The sequence below is a fragment of the Cinclus cinclus genome, chromosome 8 (genome assembly GCF_963662255.1).
Source record: "Cinclus cinclus chromosome 8, bCinCin1.1, whole genome shotgun sequence".
In the NCBI taxonomy this organism is placed as follows: domain Eukaryota; kingdom Metazoa; phylum Chordata; class Aves; order Passeriformes; family Cinclidae; genus Cinclus; species Cinclus cinclus.
In genome coordinates this window covers 1,952,929-1,972,790 of record NC_085053.1, presented here as the reverse complement: position 1 = coordinate 1,972,790, position 19,862 = coordinate 1,952,929, and the positions used below count along the sequence as shown (strand labels likewise).

The 19,862-nt window shown below is 48.7% G+C and overlaps 1 protein-coding gene across 2 annotated transcripts in view; it reads right to left on the bottom strand.

Annotated features, from left to right (window-relative positions):
• Positions 1-306: 306 nt before the first annotated feature.
• RXRG (retinoid X receptor gamma) overlaps positions 307-19,862 on the bottom strand; it is a 36,892-nt gene continuing 17,336 nt past the window's right edge. For both annotated transcript variants that reach the window (XM_062497250.1, XM_062497251.1), the window contains exons 2-10: positions 11,036-11,274; positions 7,918-8,062; positions 7,097-7,276; positions 4,456-4,616; positions 3,170-3,299; positions 2,432-2,564; positions 1,622-1,713; positions 1,244-1,349; positions 307-513 (exon numbers count right to left, since the gene is read on the bottom strand). In XM_062497250.1, coding sequence (XP_062353234.1) covers positions 366-513; positions 1,244-1,349; positions 1,622-1,713; positions 2,432-2,564; positions 3,170-3,299; positions 4,456-4,616; positions 7,097-7,276; positions 7,918-8,062; positions 11,036-11,274 — 1,334 coding nt within the window. In that variant the 3' untranslated portion in view covers positions 307-365. The remainder of the gene's footprint in view (positions 514-1,243; positions 1,350-1,621; positions 1,714-2,431; positions 2,565-3,169; positions 3,300-4,455; positions 4,617-7,096; positions 7,277-7,917; positions 8,063-11,035; positions 11,275-19,862) is intronic.

Here is a 19,862-nt window from a genome sequence, read left to right as displayed (position 1 = left end):
CCACAGCGAAATAGGACACTGCAAAAGAGGACACTGCTCTGCCAGCTCCAATCAGTGCCTCACTCACATAATTTTGTTTTTGTTGACTTTTATTGAGAATGAAAAAATAATTTAAAGCAATTATCTGTACAGAGGGGGGCAGGGGGATGGTTAGTGGGGTAGAGGATCTGTGACACTCCCATCTCCCCCGACAGGCCAGGGAGGGTTTGAGGGGGTGACTTACAGCTGTACAAAACCACGACAATCCCACCGAGGAGGAGCGGAGGGCCAAGGACATCTCTGGAGCTCTCACAGGCTCAGAGCAGAGGGGCAGGAGCTGTGCAGGGGCACGGGGGGGGGGGACCAGGGTCCGGCCAGACAGACCCTCAAGTGACCTGCAGGGGTGTCTCCAGCATCTCCATGAGGAAAGTGTCGATGGGGGTGTCTCCAATCAGCTTGAAGAAGAAGAGGTGCTCCAGGCACTTGAGCCCGATGGACCGCAGTGCCGGCAGGCGCAGGAGGAGTTTGGCAAACCTGGGAAAGACCAGAGTCAGAGGCACAAGGGAGCCACTGGCTGCCCTCTCCCACCTATTTCCAAGCCTGCACCAGCCCAAATTATCACCAAAAAATGCTTTGGAGTGCTCTTAGACTTAAATTCCCTTAAGCTTTCAAGATAACCATTCATATCCTCGTGTGGTGGGGAAAACAGAATTCCAAGAAGAATTCTAAAACAGAACTTGGCATTTCTAAAAGAAAAAAGAAAAAAAAAAAAAAGGAAAAGGAAAATAAAAGATAGATCCAGATTCTCCCTCCTCCAACTCCAAGCTTTGAACATCTTAACACCCTAGAAGACTTAGATCTCCACGGTACTTGGTTTAAATCTGTCTTCAAAAAATCCCCAGGCTCCGAGAGGGTGCGCAGCTCCCATTTGGGGGCTCAGCTGGAAGGGGATGCAGCCAGCAGCCCCTGTTCCCCCTGTCCACAGTGTCTGTGGTGACAGCCAGAGGCAAAACCAGCAGGAGAAACTGCGGGCAGCGGTGGGGACCGACCCAGCTGCCGGCGCTTCGAGAGCTCGGCCAGCAGAGGGTAGGATTGGATTGGATTGGACTGGATTAGAAAGCAACGAAATTCCATCTCAAGGGCACCCTGAAGGCTCGGGATGTGGGCACTGTGGCTCAGGCAGAGCCAACACAGAGCCGGTCTGTGCCCAGTGTCCTCTCTCCAGGTGGGTATGGTACTGCCTTGCCCTTGTGGTGGCACTCACCGCCCTGGCTGCTCAGGGTATTTCTGCTTCGTGTAGGCTTCCAGCGTGGCATAGACCTTCTCCCTCAGCGACTCCACTTCCGAGGGGCTGGACAAACCCTTGGCATCTGGTCAAGGGAGAAAATACAGGTGGCGAAAGATTCTCTGCAGAGGGGGTCTCTGCACTGTGTGCATGGGCAGGAGAGGACCGGGATAAATCTTGGACTACTGGGAGGTGTCCCTGCCCATTGCAGGGGGGTTGAAATGACATGCTCCTCGAGGAACCTTCCAACCCAAAGCATGAAATCTGTCTGCAGCCCTGATGCTCACTGTCACAGTGACCTGCTGTGGCTCAGACTGACCATTTGTCACCTGGGACTGTCCCCAGCCCTGGACATACCTGGGTTAAACAGGACAATGGCTCGCAGACACCCCAGCTCCGACTTATCCATCTGCATGTCTTTCATTTTGGACACCAGCTCTGTCAAAACCCTGTGTGTGGGGGACATGGGTGAGCAGACAAGCAGAGATCAGTGTCTCCACTGAAAAGCATCTGAGAATACCCTCAATTCTTCTTTGCAGGAAGAGAGGCATGTTTGAGGCACGGCCACGCCCCACACCATGGTTCTGCAAGTGCATCAGCAACATCCAGGGACCCGAGCACCAACTTTGCTCCAGTTCTCACCTCGTTCAGCACACAGCACTCAGAGTTTGCACTCACTCAAGGAAAACCACGTGGGTTTTCTCCACTTTTTACTGTGTAGTGCAAACCATGGGCACTGTTCTTACACATGCCAGATGTGTAAGGAGTGGTGAGGCAGTGTCCTGCCAGGCAGGGAGCAGGCATGCCAGGGACAATACGTGTGCACTTGTTACACAGCAAGTTGGGGTTTAAGGCTTTGCCATCTAAAGCTCTTGGTGAGCAGTATTAGGCCTAAATACAGCAAACTCGAGAGAGAGGAGCATTCCTTCTCCTGCACGCCCAACCCAACATCTGCTTCTGCAGCTGCAAATCCCTTCCCACTGTGCTTTCACCCCATTCTCGTTTTTTACGTCCGTCAAGCATCCCCTGCCCATTCCAAGCTACTTCTGCCCCAAACCACAAAGGCTTGGCTCTAGTTCCCCTTAAGGACGTGTTTGCTGTTCAGAGGGGAAGGCAGAGGCAACCTGGCCACCCCTGTTGGGGGATGACAGCAACAGGGTCACATACCTGTCAAAGATGGAGCCCACGCCAGCACTGTGGGCACTGCTGCGGTGCACGTGCAGGCCCGTGGCCAGCAGGATCCCGTCCTGGACCGACACGGAGCGATGGGAAAAAGAGGCAATGAGCAGCTCATTCCAGCCTGCAAGCACAGGACACATGAGGGAGTCCGGCCAAAATTCAGTCCCACATGGAGCAGCAGAGCTGGTTTCTCCCTGCTGGCTTTAGATTAAATTCAGAGGAGAGTTGGCGCCCTAGGTATCAGCTGCACTCCTTGCCAACATTGCAAGGGGTGACCTATCCCTTGGAAGTATTTGGAAATGCTCTCAGGCACATGGTGGGATTCTTGGGGTTGTTCTGGGCAGGGCCAGGAGTTGGACTTTGGTGATTCTTGCAGGTTTCTTCCAACTCAGGACATTCTATGATTCTAATGACCCTGACCAGCAGCAAGCAATGAGCAGAAATTGGCTCAAAGGGGAAAAAAAAATAAAATTGCAGAAAAAGAAAGGGGGAAAACATTCTGGGTCTTCTTCCTAAAAAACATATTCCCAGCAACTGCAATATCTTTACAAACAACATGTTCTATTGCCCCATCCACAACCTCTGCCAACCTCTCATCATGTCTCAGAAGGGAGATGCAGTGATGGACTGGCTTAGGACTGCACATGCACCATCCAGCCTGGCTGGCTGTCCCAGAGAAGGGACAGGGGCAGCAGGGACAGCCAGGTCCCAGGTGGGGGACACTACCTGCCCGGAGGAGGATGACTTGGTCTTCCAGTGTCAGGTCAGAGAAGTGGGGGATGCGCTTGGCCCACTCGACGAGTGTGAAGAGCTGCTTGTCAGCAGCATGGCAGATGTTGGTGACAGGGTCGTTTGTCTAACCAAGAGGGGTAGCAGAAGGAAAAGAGCAGAGGACAAGAGGAGAACTCATCAACGAAAAAACTTTGATAATCACAATCATAATCAATAATGCACATGGTATTGAGTTAACGATACTCAAGGCCACAAGTACAACACTCAAACATAATCTCAGATGGGTGTTGTTGGGAAGAGCAGGTATTTGTGACCACTATCCCTTCTGCAGCCAAGCCAAGCCAGCTTGATGCCTTGGAGTGGCTACCTAGAACAGAGACTAGACAAGATTAAGAGAGTGAAAGTGGGTATTTATTAAAGGCCTTCAATAGTCACACCTTGGGCAGTCAGGAGCCTCTTGAGAGGCTACACCCAAGATGCACAATGGTCAGGAGTTTGTCAGACAATTATAACTTTGGTCCATTTACATATCAGGGGTTAATTCTCCAATTACAGCTTCAGGTAATGAAGTCATAGTCCTCCAGTTTTCTCCCCCCACAATGCAGGTTTTTTTTATACTTTTCAGGGCCTGAGACAGTAGGGTGTCCCTGAGTTTCAGGCGTAGAGGGATTGTTTTGTCTGACCAAAATGTGAAGACTGTAGCCAACACTATATGGAGTTTAGAGTTATACACTAAAGCAGTACAGGACTTGAAAAATATAAAAGCTAAAATCCTAAGGAATCAAGCTGGTTGCTAGACTTTTCTGTTTGCTTGTTGTCCTTTGCAAAGCAAGTTCCTCATGGCTGGCTGCAGTCCTGCTCCCCAGGGCATATCTAGAAGCCAGGGATCAGCCCCTGAATGGGCATGAGCAGCAGTTCTATCCAAACCAGAAAAAACACAGCAGTGAACCTGCTGTGTCCAGCTCACCCCCCGCCCAGTCTTGGTTACAGGGGCAGACAAGAAGTGTTCATGGCCATGCACGTGTGAAAGCCAGCACAGGGCTCAGACTCTCCAGCACCTATTTCCCTACCTACTCATTGAAACTAAAGGAGACTCGGAAAAAAAAAAATGCTTGGAAAATAACGTATATGCTATTTTCTAGTTGTCATGCAGAATAGCTCCAAAAGAGAAACTGTTGGTGATTTTTAGGTGGTGTGAAACAAAATCTTCTTGTTTGTCTGCTCAAATCCCAGCTCAAAGCCCCTCATGTCTGGCTGCAGGTGATGTCAGTGGCTCTTACCGAGCTCTCCGTGCCCACGTCACTGTACGCCTCCGTTTTGGGTTCCACTGCCAGCTCAGCTTCCAGGATCCTCTCCACGGGCATGTCCTCACTGCCACTGCTTGTGGACTCAGCCTCGTTCTCACTGCGCTCCCTGCTCCTCTGCCTCTCCTCCTGCACAGCTGTGGGACACAAACACGGCTCTAACATTCACCTGCTCGTGGGGGGGGTCCCACAGATGGGATCAGAAACCCACCCAGGAGGAGGAAAACAGAAAATAAAGGGGGATATCAGGTACACAGCCATTAAGCTGGCTGCTCCTACACCGAGAACTCTGAGGTTGCTGCGAACCAGCAGCCTCCAAATTTGACAAAATGTTGTGATTTCCAAAGTATGAAGCTCCAGAATAGAGGGAAAAGGAGTTGGTACCTCCAGGTGGCAGCCTGGACTCGGCTGTCACTAGGTGCTGGAGGAGGCAGGAGGGACCCAGCACTCACATACAGGCTTTTTGTGCTCTCAGCGTGCTTCCAACAGTCCCAGTATGCTTTCAACAATCCCACAGCAGTCAGAGCATCCAGCAGCAGGGCTAGACAGTCCTGAACCCCCAGCTGGATTCGCACATGCTGCTCATCTCATTCCTGAACAAAATCCTACCCAGCCTGGCATCACCTCTCCCTCTACCACTTCTCCTCCTAATCCTCCCCACTAGAACGTCCCTTCTACATCAACACCCCAACACCTTCACTCCCTTCTCCCCTCTCTGTATGTTTTCCAACATAGCTACTGACTGAAGGCACAGAACCATGACATTCTCCCCAAAGCTGTGTTATTAACTCCCAGGGCTGCTGTGTGTAAGACTGGTCACTGTAGGACCTGTGTATTTTGTATGACAAGCCTTGGATGCAACAGAAGTCCTGGGTACAGCTTTTTTTTTTTTTTTTTTTTTTTTTTTGAGAAAATCCCAAAGGGAAATATGGAAATCCTGCTTAAAAAAAGAAGTGACCAGCAGGCATAATATTTTAAAATATAATTATAAATAAATATTGTTGCATTAAATACAATATTATACATTTTATATATATATATATAATATTTAAATATACTATTATTTGCTTTATATATTATTGTATTGTTAATATATAATTATTATTATTATAAACTATTATATTGTTTAGTTCACCGCTGGGGAGAAATGGCAGCACCCAAGGAGATGGATCAGTGGGGCATCCAGCCTGGTGCTTGTGAGGGAGGCCAACACAGGATGCAGGTATATGCCAGCCAGCTGGGAGGAACATTTGTTCCCTTTAGAGTTATGGACAGGAAAAGCTATGCAAGTGTACTTAAAGTCACCAAAATCTTACTGGAAGGAAGAACATGGCAAGGAAATACCAGTCCCATCACTCAGCCCCTGAACTCAAGCTGCACTCTGTCCCCAGTTTCTGCAGCTCCCAAAAAGTCCCTGTGATTGCTGCAGCCAAACTCCCACAGGATCCACCAGGATCCTGGGGTTTAAATTTTCACGCTCTGCCAAAGGAAGTTGCTTTAACACCCTGGTGTCCTCTGAACCACTTTGCACCTGGCTGGAAGAGGGAGCTATGCCTGGGATTAAGTTTTTGATTCCAGCCTGATTTGATTTTGCAGTTCCCTGCTGCCCTAGTAGCTTGAGGCAGCATAGCTTTGGTGACGCTACAGCACGAGGATCAGCTCATGCCCAGTGTTACAGCTGCTTCCCATTGCTCTGCCCTGCACAGGGAGCAGTCTGCAAGTTCCACAGGGGAACAGCATGGCCTCCAAAAGGGACAGCTACACTGCCTGCCAGCATTCAACCCTGAGGGCAGCTCCCATACTTAGTCTTAGAAAAAAATCAGCTTAAATGCTGTGTTGGTTGTCAGTTCCTGACCTTGCATCTGTTAGTACAATTTGGGAGACAATCTAGCTCAGCATGTGAGGCTAAGAGTGGAAATGACAGAGAACTGTAAAATAAGAGATATAAATAAATCATTCACTCTTATCCTCCAGTACAAGAATTAGGTGGTGACAAATTAACTCAGCAAATCAAAAACTAAAAAAAAGGAAGCTGCTCTTGACAAAGGAGACAAGAAGGCTGCAGGATCCCCTCACTGCTGGGTGCTGTTCCCAGAAGAGGTTTACAGGTTTCCAAGGGGTCCAAGCTATTAAGAGTCACTAACTAGAGGCAAGATTGGGTCAAAATCCGTTAAAAGCTTCAGTGCTCACCAATGTGTATGTTTAGTTGAGAAGAAAAATACACTGCAATAGCTTCCCCATCAGTCTCTTCCCTTATCAGCCTCTCTCCTTATTATGAAAAAATTCTTCACAGAAGGGGTGACAGGCTGCTCAGGGAGGTGGCTGAGTCACCAGCCCAGAGGTGTTTAAAGGACAGGCATATGTGGCACTTAGGGACAGGGTTTAGTGGTGGAATCTGCATTGCTGGGACGATGATTCCACTTGATCCAAAAAGTCTTTTCCAGCCTGAACTATGATTCTCATCTCCTGTACGTAACGAGATCCAAAATGCTCCGATGCTCCCGGAGTGGGTTTTTGATATGCCCCACCCTTGGAGGATCACCAAGAGCCTGACTTATCCTTAAAGACTGAAGGAAAATGTCTCCAATCCCATTGGTTCCAGCAGCCCCTGTCCTACCTTCCCTCTTCATCCCCATGGCCAGGCACTTCTGATAGCGGCAGTACTGGCAGCGGTTGCGTTGGCGCTTGTCGATGAGGCAATCCTTGTTATCCCGGCAGGTGTAGATCAGATCCTTCCGGATTGTCCTCTTGAAGAAGCCTTTGCAGCCCTCACAGCTGTACACCCCATAGTGCTTCCCTGGGGAGGCAAGGGAATGAGTGGGCAGGCAGGTATTTGCCCTTCCTTCCAGCGTGGAGGAGCTCAAACTAAATCCAAAGGTGAAAACCTGCAGGGTGTCTCCTCAGCAGGCCTGAACTGACTTCAGCCAATTGCTTATTAAGCCAATTATTGCTTAGCAGCAATAGTGCCCAGCAGCAGTCAAACCATGTTTGACTGGGATAAGCAAGGGCTGCATCCCAGTGGAGTGATGTGGAGTATCTTAGCTGCAGAACAGCCACAGGCAGCAAATGGAGATATCTCCATATCACTGATATGGAGAGGGTTTCAAAGGCTCACTGGGGTACAAGAGAAAACCCAGGCACAGCCAGAACCCAGCTAGCACAAAGCACAGGTAAATGGGAACATGGAGATTTTGACAGATTTACCTTTTTTAAACAGGGGCAGAAGGTAAAATGAGACTATATACACAAGGGAGGAGTGCACAGCATTTGGGTTTGCCCAGTTTTGGGCACTAATCTGCAGTACAGACAGCCAGGCCCAGCCATGATCTTGCAATACCAGCAAGCCTTCACGCTGCTCAGTGCTGCAGAAGCCTTGCTTCAGAGCACCGGAGAGTTCTCACTGCACAAAGCCCTCCCCAAGAAAATAAAACCTCCTACCTGAGGATCTGTCCCCACAGATGGCACAGATGTGTTTGGCTAGGGATCCTGGACTTGTGGATGGATAATTCATGTTCCCCATCCCTGGGAGACCCGGCAAGGGCTTGACATCCTCCGAGCTGCTGACGTTGTTCAGGACATTGAGCTGCAGAAGCAGAAGCCACATGACAGGTTAAGAGGGGAGAGACTCACATCTCAATGAAACCATCCCCAGATGGAGCTGACCCTTCCCTTGCTGCTCCTGCTGGGCTTGTCCCACAGGACAAGCAGGTCCATGCGGCTGCCATGGGCAGGAAGGCATCCTCTGCTGAATGAGCAGGCACTAAAGCAGATATTGCCTGATGCTCTAACCAAAGCCAGGACTAAACAGAGCTGGAAAAGGGCAGGCAGTAACTTCAGCTGCTCAGTGACAGCCTCCAAGCCACGAGGCTGATGGGATCATGCCTGTTTCATTAGAGGATGCTGATCGCTGGCTGCCGACAGCCACAAGCACAAACAGCTTAGCAAAGAAGAGCTTTGCAACCAGATAATTTGTTACAATCCAACCTGCACAGCTGCATGCCTAGGGAAGCTGTAATAGTATTTAAAAAAAGAAAAAAAAAAAAAAAAACAGTGGGCTAGCTTCCCTGACTTATGATATTTGCATGTACACATGAAAACATGGCCATTTGACTCTCTGGGACTTTGGCTCCCAAACGCTATCACAGGTGAAAGATTTGGGTTTACCAGCTTATAAAAAAATTTTTAAAAAATGGATTGAACAGCTACAAATCAGTGGCTGTGAGATGCAGGCAAACAACGCAGAGCCCCCAGCCGAGATCCCCAGGAGCTGCTCGTGGCTGCTGCAGTTAAAGGTTACAAACCTGCATCGATTAGAGACCAAAGCCTGATGTTACCCAGGGCTTCATTTTATTGCTGTTTGCTTTGGAGCCACGGCAGGGCAGGGAGGATTAAGGGCCGTTGAGCACGTCTTGTCAAAAGCTGTCTGGGCAGACCAATGTCTCTCCAAGCTTTCCATCAAATCACCTTCCCCACTGACGTGGGTTGAGGGCTGGGGATGGTTGTTCCATCCCTGAGTTTGTTTGGAACAGTCATGCCAGTTTATCGGCTCAAATTCTTCTTCCCAGCAAGAAGGCATAAGCAAGGATAGAAAACAAAGGTTTGGATGAAGACCCAGCTTGAGCCTTCATTCCAATCTCTGTAACATTTAAAACAGTAGATTTCATGCACGTTGCTGAAAGTTCTCCATTTGCTCCAAGAAACTGCACATTTCCCACAAAAAAAAAAAAAAAAGTGGTAATTTCCACAGCAAATTTCAGGGTTCACCCCACTGGAATTTCTGGACCTGTCATTAGAAAAATAAAAAGGTGAAGCCTGTTCTTAGTTTCCCTCACTGCTGTCCCTTCATTCTCAAAGCTTCAAAGGTTTTAATAACATGGAAAATAAAAATTATCCAGCAAAAATCAGGAGCCAAGTTGTTTTGCTCCACTAGAAAATATAAGTGAATTGGGAAAATTTACCCGGAGGAACAGAGGTTTGCTCTCCCCAGCAGAGACTCAAACCAGGCACTGACAACTGGAAAGCTTTACGCTTCAAAATCCAAGCCAAGGAAAGGAGAATTAAACCCCTTCCTCCCCACAAGTGCCCATCACCTTGGCAAAATGCTGAGCCAGAAGGAACTTTTTGTGGTTTAAAGTATCACTCAGAACTCAGGTACCACCTTTTCTTCTTTCCTGTCTGCACTTTGAGACAATAAAAGGGAGAGAGGGTGTATGGAAGGGGGACACACAGGGCAGTTTTAGCCATCAGTGTCCTTAGAGCTTGACTCCTGCAGGTTAAGTGCAATCATGTATGATATCTGGGACAACTTCTTGAACCCAAATCCATTAGCTGGCTCCCTGCTGAATCCCCAGGGCCCAGCTGTCTCCTTGCATTAGAGACAACACAAATGGAACCCTCTCCTCGGATCTGGGAACCTGGCACGGCGCCCAGGCTGGGGAAGCCACTTCCCAGAGCAACCCCAGTCCCAAAGGAAAGGCTTCCAACCAGCCAATACTGCCACGATTTCCTGTCCAGCTATCCTGTCCTTGATGTCACGGGCACAAATACTGTCAGATGCATGGGGGACAGCTGGGTGGTGCAAGAGGAAGAGGGATGCTCCAGCATTCCTACTGCTGACAGCAGGGGCCCCCACAGGAGTTGAGGATGCTGGGGAAAGATAAGTCAAACCTCATCCTCTTTCAGAGCTCTTCAGGGGCCTCCCCATACCATCCTGTCCCAGCCTTCCAGGTGCTAAGTAGAGCTTCAGACATTCCAAGGAGTAACAACAGGGAATGGGGCAGAGAGGGCTCAAGAACCATCTCCTTGCTTTTTCCTCAGCGGGAGCCACGAGGCTTCTGAGCACTTCCTACCTTTGGGTCCCACTAACAAAACACAAAATCTTGTTTATGAAAGGCAGAATTTTCATTTAGATCTGGACACCCAGAACATTTCAGCACTCTGTCAAAATGCCACACTGCCACCAGAAATGCAGGAGGTGGTGCCAGGCTTTCAGAGCAGCACATCTCCATCCCACAGAGCTACCCTGGGAGCCCCATGCATGGCTCTAGGGAGGCATCAGCTTTAACATCTGGGTCTGGAAGGGAAACCTTACTGCACAGGCAGTAAGGATGGGAGTGCTTCATTTCGCTTCAGGCCAAGTTTATACTCAACACAGTAGGTGGCTGGCATTTAGCATTAACATTTGTCTCTCCCTAGAAAGTCTGTCTCCTTTCCAGATAATGAAACGAAGCAGATACGTTTTTGCAGGAGGAAGGGCAATGTTTCACGTGCTGCAGCCCTTGGCTATCCTGTCTCTTTCTATGCACACTAGAGCTGGACTGCACCCACAGCGAGAACAAAGCTGGAAATTAGCTCTCTTCCCTTATCCTGTAGGGTATTTTAAAACGAGTGTGGTTTCTGTGATTTATGGTGTGCGTGTGTGTGTGATTTAAGCAGATTCACGTGCTAGAAAACGTTCTTTACAGCTGAGCTCCCCGAGCAGCCAAACTCCCCACCAGCCAACCCTCTCTCTCAAGTTTTGGGGATCCTGCAGCCGGGACCGCGCGCGCATCCCCACCTGCGGGCCGGCGTGTGTCACGAAACTCATTCCCGGGGCGGAGGACAGAGCGACGGGGTGCGAGCCCAGGGAGGAGGTGATGACCCTGTAGGGTGAGCCCAGGGCGTTCATGGGCGACGGCAGCGCCCGCGCGGCGTTGGCGGGGGGCTCGAGGTAGCTGTGGGGCCCCTCCACGGGATTCCCTGTGGGAAGGCCTGAGGACAGGCTCACCGACGTGGAGCTGGCGTGCACGGGGGAATCTGCAGGGAGAAGCAGAGAGATGAAGCTCACCGAGTGTTACGGACAGCAGCTGCCCAGCCTCGGTTGTGTCAACTTCAAATGCCAGCCCAACCTCAAAACCAACCAGCGAATCGTGCTATAGAGGGAAAAGAACAAAATGTTGGTTATAGGACAGGAAAATGAGTTACATACAGCAACAAAACTTATTGGGAAGATAATGCTCGATAACAAAATATTCCTTCTCCGCTCTGGTGCCTTGGCAGACTTGGGGGAAGACACCACTGCCTGCCTACCTCAGGCTGGTTTCCTCTGAACTCCTCCCTGAGGTCCCATCTCTTTCTTTCCAAGCCAGCTCTAGAGACAGCACGCTTCTGAAACCCTGAAATCCTCACCAGCCAGCCTGGCAACTCTGAATGTTCCACATGTTTTATGAAACACCTCTGCTCCTTGAGATGGCTCTGGCCTTGTGCTCCCATGGCTCAATTTCCCCCCTTCCCACCCAGGTGTGTCTCCACTGCTCCATTTCACACGTTCACTCCCAAAACTGGATGCCAGCATCTTCCACAGGAGCTGGAGCAACATAGGAATGGCTCGTGACACTGCAAGTCTCAGGATGAGGCAGCCACAACAGAATTTGTCCTTTATTTTTCCTCATTTGTACAAATCAGAGCAGAGGCTTTGGCCACACAGATGTGCCAGGGCACAGCTACAGGGACAGAGGGTTCCTCCCTCCACACTGAAGAGCTGCAGTGCACATCACCAAGCTGAGCCTCACAACAGTCCTGTGAGATCAGTCTGCCCCTGAACCCTGCTGGGGAAGAAGTGGTGTAGAAAAACAACATAACCCTGATCATTGCCACTTCAGGGCAGACTGTAAGGCTGAACAGCTCAACCAAGGCCTAAACACTGCCTTCTGTAAGACCAGTCACAAATATTCAGAGGGTATCTAGGCATCAAATGCCCACTAGTCCCAGTGGGTTGTGTATCTAGGTGCATTTTAAGGATTTCCGTGACCTTTTCTCCCTCCCTTCGAATTTTCCAGCCCTAGTTAGCATTAGCTGTCATTAACATTTCTGTGAACCATTATTTCTCTGTTGGTTTTTCAACACAGGAGATCATTCCCCGGAGTAGCAAGGCAAAGATGTTGTGTGGGAAGGTCACACAGTTGGTTTTTCATGGCTGGCACGGGGGATACATTCTCCCCTTGCATTTGCAAGTAAGGCAGCGCTTTGGTGTTTTGTTTGTTTGTGGCTTTTTTCCCCTCCTTTTAACGTTATTGCAAAGTTATTTACGTGACAGTGTTTGTTATTCTACCTGAAGTAACAATCAAATCTGATTCAAAGGGAAGATGCACAATAAAGACGGGAAAAGGTCAGCTTGCTGAATAACATTAAAGACATTTGTCAGAGTCAAGGAGGACTCGATCTGCCGTTATCAACCCACTTCAGACTTAATTCTGCAGAGGGAGGGGGAGAAAAGGTCTTTGTCAGTTCTTGCTCTGGCTTTTTGGATCAATTCTCCCAGTGGGAGAGCGATGTGCAGCAAGAGGAAGCCAGCTCAATGACAACAGCAGAAGCCTCAGAGGCAGCGAGGCGGTCTGGAGGCAGGGCCAGAGCTCCTGCCTGCTGCCCCAGAGTCACCCCACGTCCCCCTGCCACCGTCAGGGAGACACACAGCCTGCTTTCTGTCAGCAGACAGCAAAATCCCTACCTTGGAATGGATTCCAAGTGCTCAAGTCCTTCATCCCAGGGACAGAGTGCCGTTAGCACTGGGCAGAAGATGTGCTGTTTGCCTGGACCCCCCCTTCTTACCCAAGCAAGCACTCAGCTCACACAGGCACCTCAGAGGTTTCTTGGGGCTTAAAAGGACCACCCTGACTCGGGTCATTATCAGCTTCAGAGAAAAGCAAATGCATATTTCATCACCTGTGGCACCATAACACACACCAGTCCTCCCCAGCATCTGCAGCACAGACCTAGATAGAATCTGCTTTTACGCCTCTTTAAATAACTAGGTAAACAACATTGCCTTTGAGGATTCCTCAGCTTGGAAAATAAGTCATTGTAGGGGATATTGGGCAAAGATCTATCACACCAGGATAGCTGAGCAGAAGAATGATTCTTCATCCTTTTCCATTAACACAGAAAAGGGCATATTTTGAAAGTATCATGCAGAAGATTTAAACCAACAAGAAAAGACACCCAGGAGAATTAACTGTTTGCTTTTATGCCAGACCTTACAGAAATGCTGTCACTGCTAAGTTTCTCCATTAGAGAGGCTCCAGGCTTCACATTTTCATGTGAAAGCTTCCAGACTTTCACACAAGGAGACAGCTGGCCAGTGCAAGCCCCATGGTGGACTTGTGCCCCTGCCAAGGGGCAAACATTTCAGGGCTGTGCCCAGGGGAATCCCCTAGACCCCAAGATGGGATCAAAGTCCAAATCCAGGAAACCTAGAGGGTTTGTACCTCTGCTATCCCAGCAGTGAGATACCGAGGAGGAAGTGTGAATGCACAATGTTTGCTGGTGGAGATGGATGGATGGATGGATGGATGGATGGATGGATGGATGGATGGATGGATGGATGGAAATACTTACTGGAGAGCACAGAGGTGTAAAGCCAGGCTTTGCCAGGGCCTGATGACATAAACCAGAGTTAACATGCCTGTTTCTACAGTGCCTGGCCACACTGCCCTGCTAAGGCTCTGACAAACCCCTTGGTCAAATCCTACAGTACTCACTTTCCACTTACTAAATGACAACTTTATCCATCTGTTACAAATTGGAATAAAGCCCTCATTTAGAAAAACCCAACAATGACCACAAAAAGCCCACAAACAACAACAAGGACTTTGACTTCCAGTCCCTTTCTGGGAGAAGTCTGCTAAGCCATTCCCCAGGAGAGCAGAAATGCATTCTCCTGCACCTGGGGAAAATCCTCCTCTCAGCTTCTCATTTTCAGGCTAGAGCGCTCCTAGAGGGATATAAGAAATGACTGTTAGCAGACTATCAGCTTGTGAGAGGAAACAATTTTCATGGCTGAAAGGTGTGCAGGAAGAGCCATGCCAAAGCATCCTTGACCCTGGGGTTAATTATTCACTCAGCTGAATAAGCTCCAATGTGTTTCAGTTCAAAGAAGTCAGGGAGGTTTGGACTATGCAAACAGCTGTGTTATAAAAGGAAATAATTAAATAATTAAATTAATTTATTAATTAAATTATTTGTAAAAATATACTGATGATCTGTGTCCCACATCTCCCAGGAGAACCCAGAAAGTTCTTGGGCTCACCGGGACCCAATGGCTTTACTCGAGGTATTTAATCCCAACATTTGGGGGGCAGACAAACGGCAGTGGAGCAGGGCTAGAGAGGAGCTGCTCTGTAGCAGGGAAGCAGCTCTGGGATGGAGCTGGGTGGGCTGGGGAGACAGAACTCAGTCCTGCACGCCAGGCACAGCCCCCACAGCCCCCCCCCCCCCAGCGGCGCTGGGCACAGGTGACATTTACACAGGCCTGCAGTGTGTCCATCAGGTAATCCGAGGTGACAGCGGGGCTGGGGACGCCCTGAGGAGCACAGGGCACCAGCCACGCTGGCCGTGTCCCCACGCCAGCTGGGGAAGACCAGCTGGGACCTGCATCGAGCACCAGGGCTCGCTGCTGCTTTTCAGCACCCGCTCCGCACTCATCATGGCTTATTTCTGATCCACAAGTGGGGCTGTTTGTCTTCCTTCCTTGTTTCCCTTCTCCACTTCTTCCATTAATGCGTGGACAGGTAGTTTCCTGCCCAAGTTCAGGGAAGCTCGATTTTGTATTATTTCTCTTCTGGAGGAGCAGGGGAAGAGAGGACAGGAGGATTATGTGGATTTTCTCTCCACTGCAAACATGCACTGCCCAGAGAACCCTCCATCAACTCCACAAGCTGCCTCGAACAGAAACACACTCCAGCCTTCTCTTTGAAGGATGCGAAGCTTAAGAAGAAAGAACTTGCTTCTGGGTGCTTCACTATTTCAAAGAAGCCCTGCAAATTAGGGCATTGTCTGTGGCAGGGAGCAGCTGGAAGTGTGCACACACACAGATACAGTGTCCACGCTGTTGCTTCAGCATTTGGAATAATATCCAACGTCAGCTTAGGCACCTCTGCTGACATTAGGAAAAATAATGCAGAAAGACCTCAAGAAACACTCAGTTCTCTGCCTTTTGAAAATACTGCCCTTGAGGACATAAGCAACAAGCATCACCTTCACCCACCGGCTACCGAAGCTGAGCAAGCACACAAAGCTTTGATACTCGACTTCCAACTGTGTTTCATCTTCACTTTAGCAAAATCCTAATCCAGGGATAGGAAACTTGCACAAATAGCCCCAGAAATCAGGAGCAGAAGAACACCATCACAGCAGATGTGTAGGTGTCCAACAGATGCACCCACAGAGCACAAAAGCTCCAGGTCTACCACACCAATGCTAAACAGCCAGGTCTGGGCTAACAGAGAGAAACTGAACCACTGTGACATTGATAAAGGCACTTTGGATACACCTCTGTGCTCCAGCACTTCACAGGTAAAGCTGAGGAAGGCGTGGAACAAAGACTTCTCTTTTGCAAGAGTGAACAAGCGACCCCAAACACCTTGGTGAAGGCAGTAGGAAGAGAAGGAACCAGGCTGCAACTAATAAAACTGTCTTGATTCTCACACAAATAATGGCAGCAAACATCAGCTTCAGCAGTTACACCTGAGTAGAAAGAAGAATCAAAATGCAGAGACTAGAAATATCCAAGCACTACACACACTGTCTGTGTAACCACCACAGGCTGCAAGTTTGGTTTTTGGCTGATGCCCCTGCAGCTCTAACACCCAGCAAAGCCTCGAGAGAAATACCCATGTTCAACACTGGGGTCTGACCTCAACTAAGGCTTAAAACAATCCTTGAAGATCCCTGGCAAGCCTAGAGAAGATGATGCTCTCAACATTCAGTTTCCTTTTTAATATCAGAGAGAATCAAAAGCTAGAAATCATCAAATAATGAAAAACACTTATGCTTCTGAGGCTTCAGAGATAAGGTTCATTTCATTGGCACAAACATTGAAAGGTGTGAGCTGCCTTGCCTGACACATGACTTTGCACATACTTCATCCTCTGCAGATCAGAAAGCCCTGAGAAGTGGGAAGAGGCAAGCAGAGAAGGGCTGATTTCAGGAGAGGAGCACGAGTGTGCGTGGGAGGTGCAGCCTGGCAAACATCTCGTCCTTGGGGATGACCTTGAAAGGGAAATACCTGTGAGAAACACTCCTCAACCTGGCTGCAGTTATGTAGCAGGACACCCATGAAAACTGGAATCAAGCAAAGTCCTGCTGCTATGACTGCAGAAGTTGTTTTTGTTTAATACACAGAAGATGAACCAAAAAACTCTTCCCTTCCTGGTGATATTTTTAACTGCCCAATCAGATTCCCACAGACAGTACAAACTGCCATGCTAATATCCCACAGAAAGGTTAGTGGGTTTGCCTTGCTTTTAAGGTCCAGTAAACTCTGTGTTTCCATCTTCCTGCTCAACTCCGAGTCAAGAAATAACACAGCCTTCCCCGACTGCTAAAAACAAGGAGCAAAACTTTGAGGAGCTGTAGTGGCACATATGGGAGCAGGGGTTTCTCCAACAGGACAGCAGAAAGTTTCCCTCAGCTCTCCAGGTGGTGGGAAGAACTGCTTCCTCTCTTCTCTGGTAATGCTCCTGTGCCTCCCTTGCAAACAGGGGCCATCCAAAACCTGGCCACAAGAAGCCACGTGTCGTGTCCAAATGTCCTTGGACATGCTAAGCTATTGACCCACTGTCCAATTCCAGTCAGACCAGGCCAAGACCTCAAAATAGAGATCTGCTGCTGAGCCTGCACCAGGGAAAGACTCCTTTAACAGCTACACATCAAGTAATTAAAAAAGAACTGCAAGCCAAATTTGCAATTTGCTCACCCTAACAAGGTATCACATCTCCCTGGCGAGCACAGTAACACACAAGTTTCTTGTCTCAAAAAAAAAAAAAAAAAAAAAAAAAAAAAAAAAAATTTTTTGAATTTGAGGCCTGAAGGGCTTAAGGGCTTTTCCATGATTGTTTGATCAGATTTCCCACTTGGCCAGCAGCCACCAGGAAAAAGCATGCACAAATTCCTACAGTTGTCTTTGAACTTGTGGAGAGGCTACAGGTCTCCAGGAGAACAGACCCCACTGACTGCAGGATTTGCCTCAGGCAAACTGAAGGCAAGTGTCTCCTGCTTTAAAAGAAAACCTTCTATAAAATTTAAAATTTCATTTTCCTCAGATGCTGGAGTTGCCCACTCACTGGATTTTCTCACACCTTTGCTGGGTCAAAGGGCTCTTTTCCATCCTCACACCCGCAATTACAGGAATGGACACAGCAAGCCACGACATCCAGGGCAAAAAGCATCCTGAAGGTCACAAAACCTGGGACCACCACATGTGAAGAGGGTGCCAGGCAGGCAGGCAGCAGAGCCAGTCCAGGCACAATGTGGGTTTTCCTCTCCCTATCCCCCAGACGACCTGGCCTAACCCCGCTTTGCTCGGGAGAGCTGACAAGATCGCAGCCGGAGGTGGCGTGGCCACAGGCCAAGTTACATGAGTACTAATAAAAGAGACTTTGTGGAGGAGCCAAACTAGTTCTTGTCCCCAACCAACTGTGCCAGAGAGTGCTCACATAGAGAGGACAGCCAGCACAGCATCTTTCCTTGCCCTGGGAGCTAGGCTTTGGGTGAAATGCATCCTTCTGGAGAATAAAAACTCATTTTTAAACCCTTGCTTTGCTCCTTAGTGCACATCTTCTGCTTTACATGTCTAAGGGTGCTTCATCTGAACGTTTTCCCTGCTATTCTTCAAACTCATCTGTGACACCTTGGAGTCTGATTGTCCTTTTCTCATCACAAATCACGTGCTTATGACCATGTTGTGGATGTGCTTTCTCAGACAAATTTGGTGGTGTTATTCAGATGTTTAAGATCAAAGTGAGTGGTATACACACACCATCAAAAACATGTGCCTTATTTCTAACCTGAATGCAGATGAAGGTAAAGCATATGTAACAGCTACCTGAAAGCAAAGAAAAAGACAGCAAGTAGACACCTTTTTTGTTGTTTTGTTGGTTTTTGGGGGTTTTTTGGTTTTTTTTTGTTTTTTTTTTTTGCCATTATGCTGAAATTGAACCCCAGAATTTCAGAGCTAAAGGAAATCTGAAATGCAAGAAGATCTAGACAGGCTGAACAAGCAGGAACATGCATCAACTTAACTTTGCCCTCCAGCAACAGAGTGCAATGAATGCTACAAGCTGACAGCTTCGTGTGGACACTGCCCTGGCATCCTGATGTTCCCCAGGAAGAGTTTCATGGCTTTTGCAAAGCATGAGGGAGCAGTAAATACCACCTGATGGAGACGCAGGCTGCCTGCACGGGCTCTGTGGTGAGGACCCAAGGCAGTGGAAGATCCCTTCCATCCATGGTCACCACTAGCTCTCCTCCTCCAAAGCCTGCCTGCCCTCTCACACAGCCCAGCTGTCTGACCAAAACTGCCACTGCCTTCTCAGCCAGCCAGAAATCCCCCTGTGCAGAGCCAGCCACCCAAGGAGAGGGAGCTGCCACATCACTGAGCTGCCTCAGGGACATGGAAACTCTCTGGCTTTGAGGGGACTGTGGGTGGGAGCAGTAAACTCCATCCAGGGAGCACAGCACAGGGCAGAGGGACTGTTTCAAAGCATCCCAAACAAAACTTGGCCAATGCCTTTCCATCTTTGTCAGGCATCTACATACAGAAAACACCTCTGTTTCTAATACCAAGTTGGAAGCAGGTTAAAACACCAGTTTAATACTTTAAATGGAAGCTAAACTCCCAATATACTGAACTGTTGGAGAACAGCCCCTTGGCCTTTATTGGTGGAACAGAAATCTCTCTTCTCCTATCACCAATTTCCTCTCCTAGAAATCTCCCAAAGCCTCTGCTGAGTGTAGTGACCCTTGTCCCTACAGCAATCTCTGCCTGGCTCCTATGAAGATCAGCTTGAATGTCACTTTTCTTTTGGTTCACTGCAAATTCATAACAGAAATAAATCAAATTAAACACAAATAACACTTTCATTGTTTCATTCTTATTGCAGCAATGGGAGACAGTTCAGCTTGTGTTTGCCGAGTCCTTAAAAACACCAGTGAGAAATAGATTCTCCCAACGAGTCATCCCCTTCCTGCAGAAAGAGCCTAAAAAGGTATTTTGGAAAGTCGAGAGCTTGTGAAACTTGAGGATAACTTCATGCAATACCAATGACTTTTCTGGAGTTGGAGAATTACCAGAGGTGAGCGTCTGGCAAAGAAAAAAAATACACACACAGTGGGAACATCCCACGTGCAATCCGATGTCTGCACGAACTGCTTCTCCAGCAGAGAAATAACAGGCTGATGTACACAGCCTGGGGGCCTCCAGAGCGAATCCTGGAGGCATTTCCCCACCTTGAAAGGCTGGGAACAACTTGAAGAGTTTTCCAGAGGTACTAAGACTTTGCACGTGCATGCACTTTAAGTTCCACCAATGCTTCCATCAGCAACCCGAAGGTGGGTGCTCCCAGCCCCTC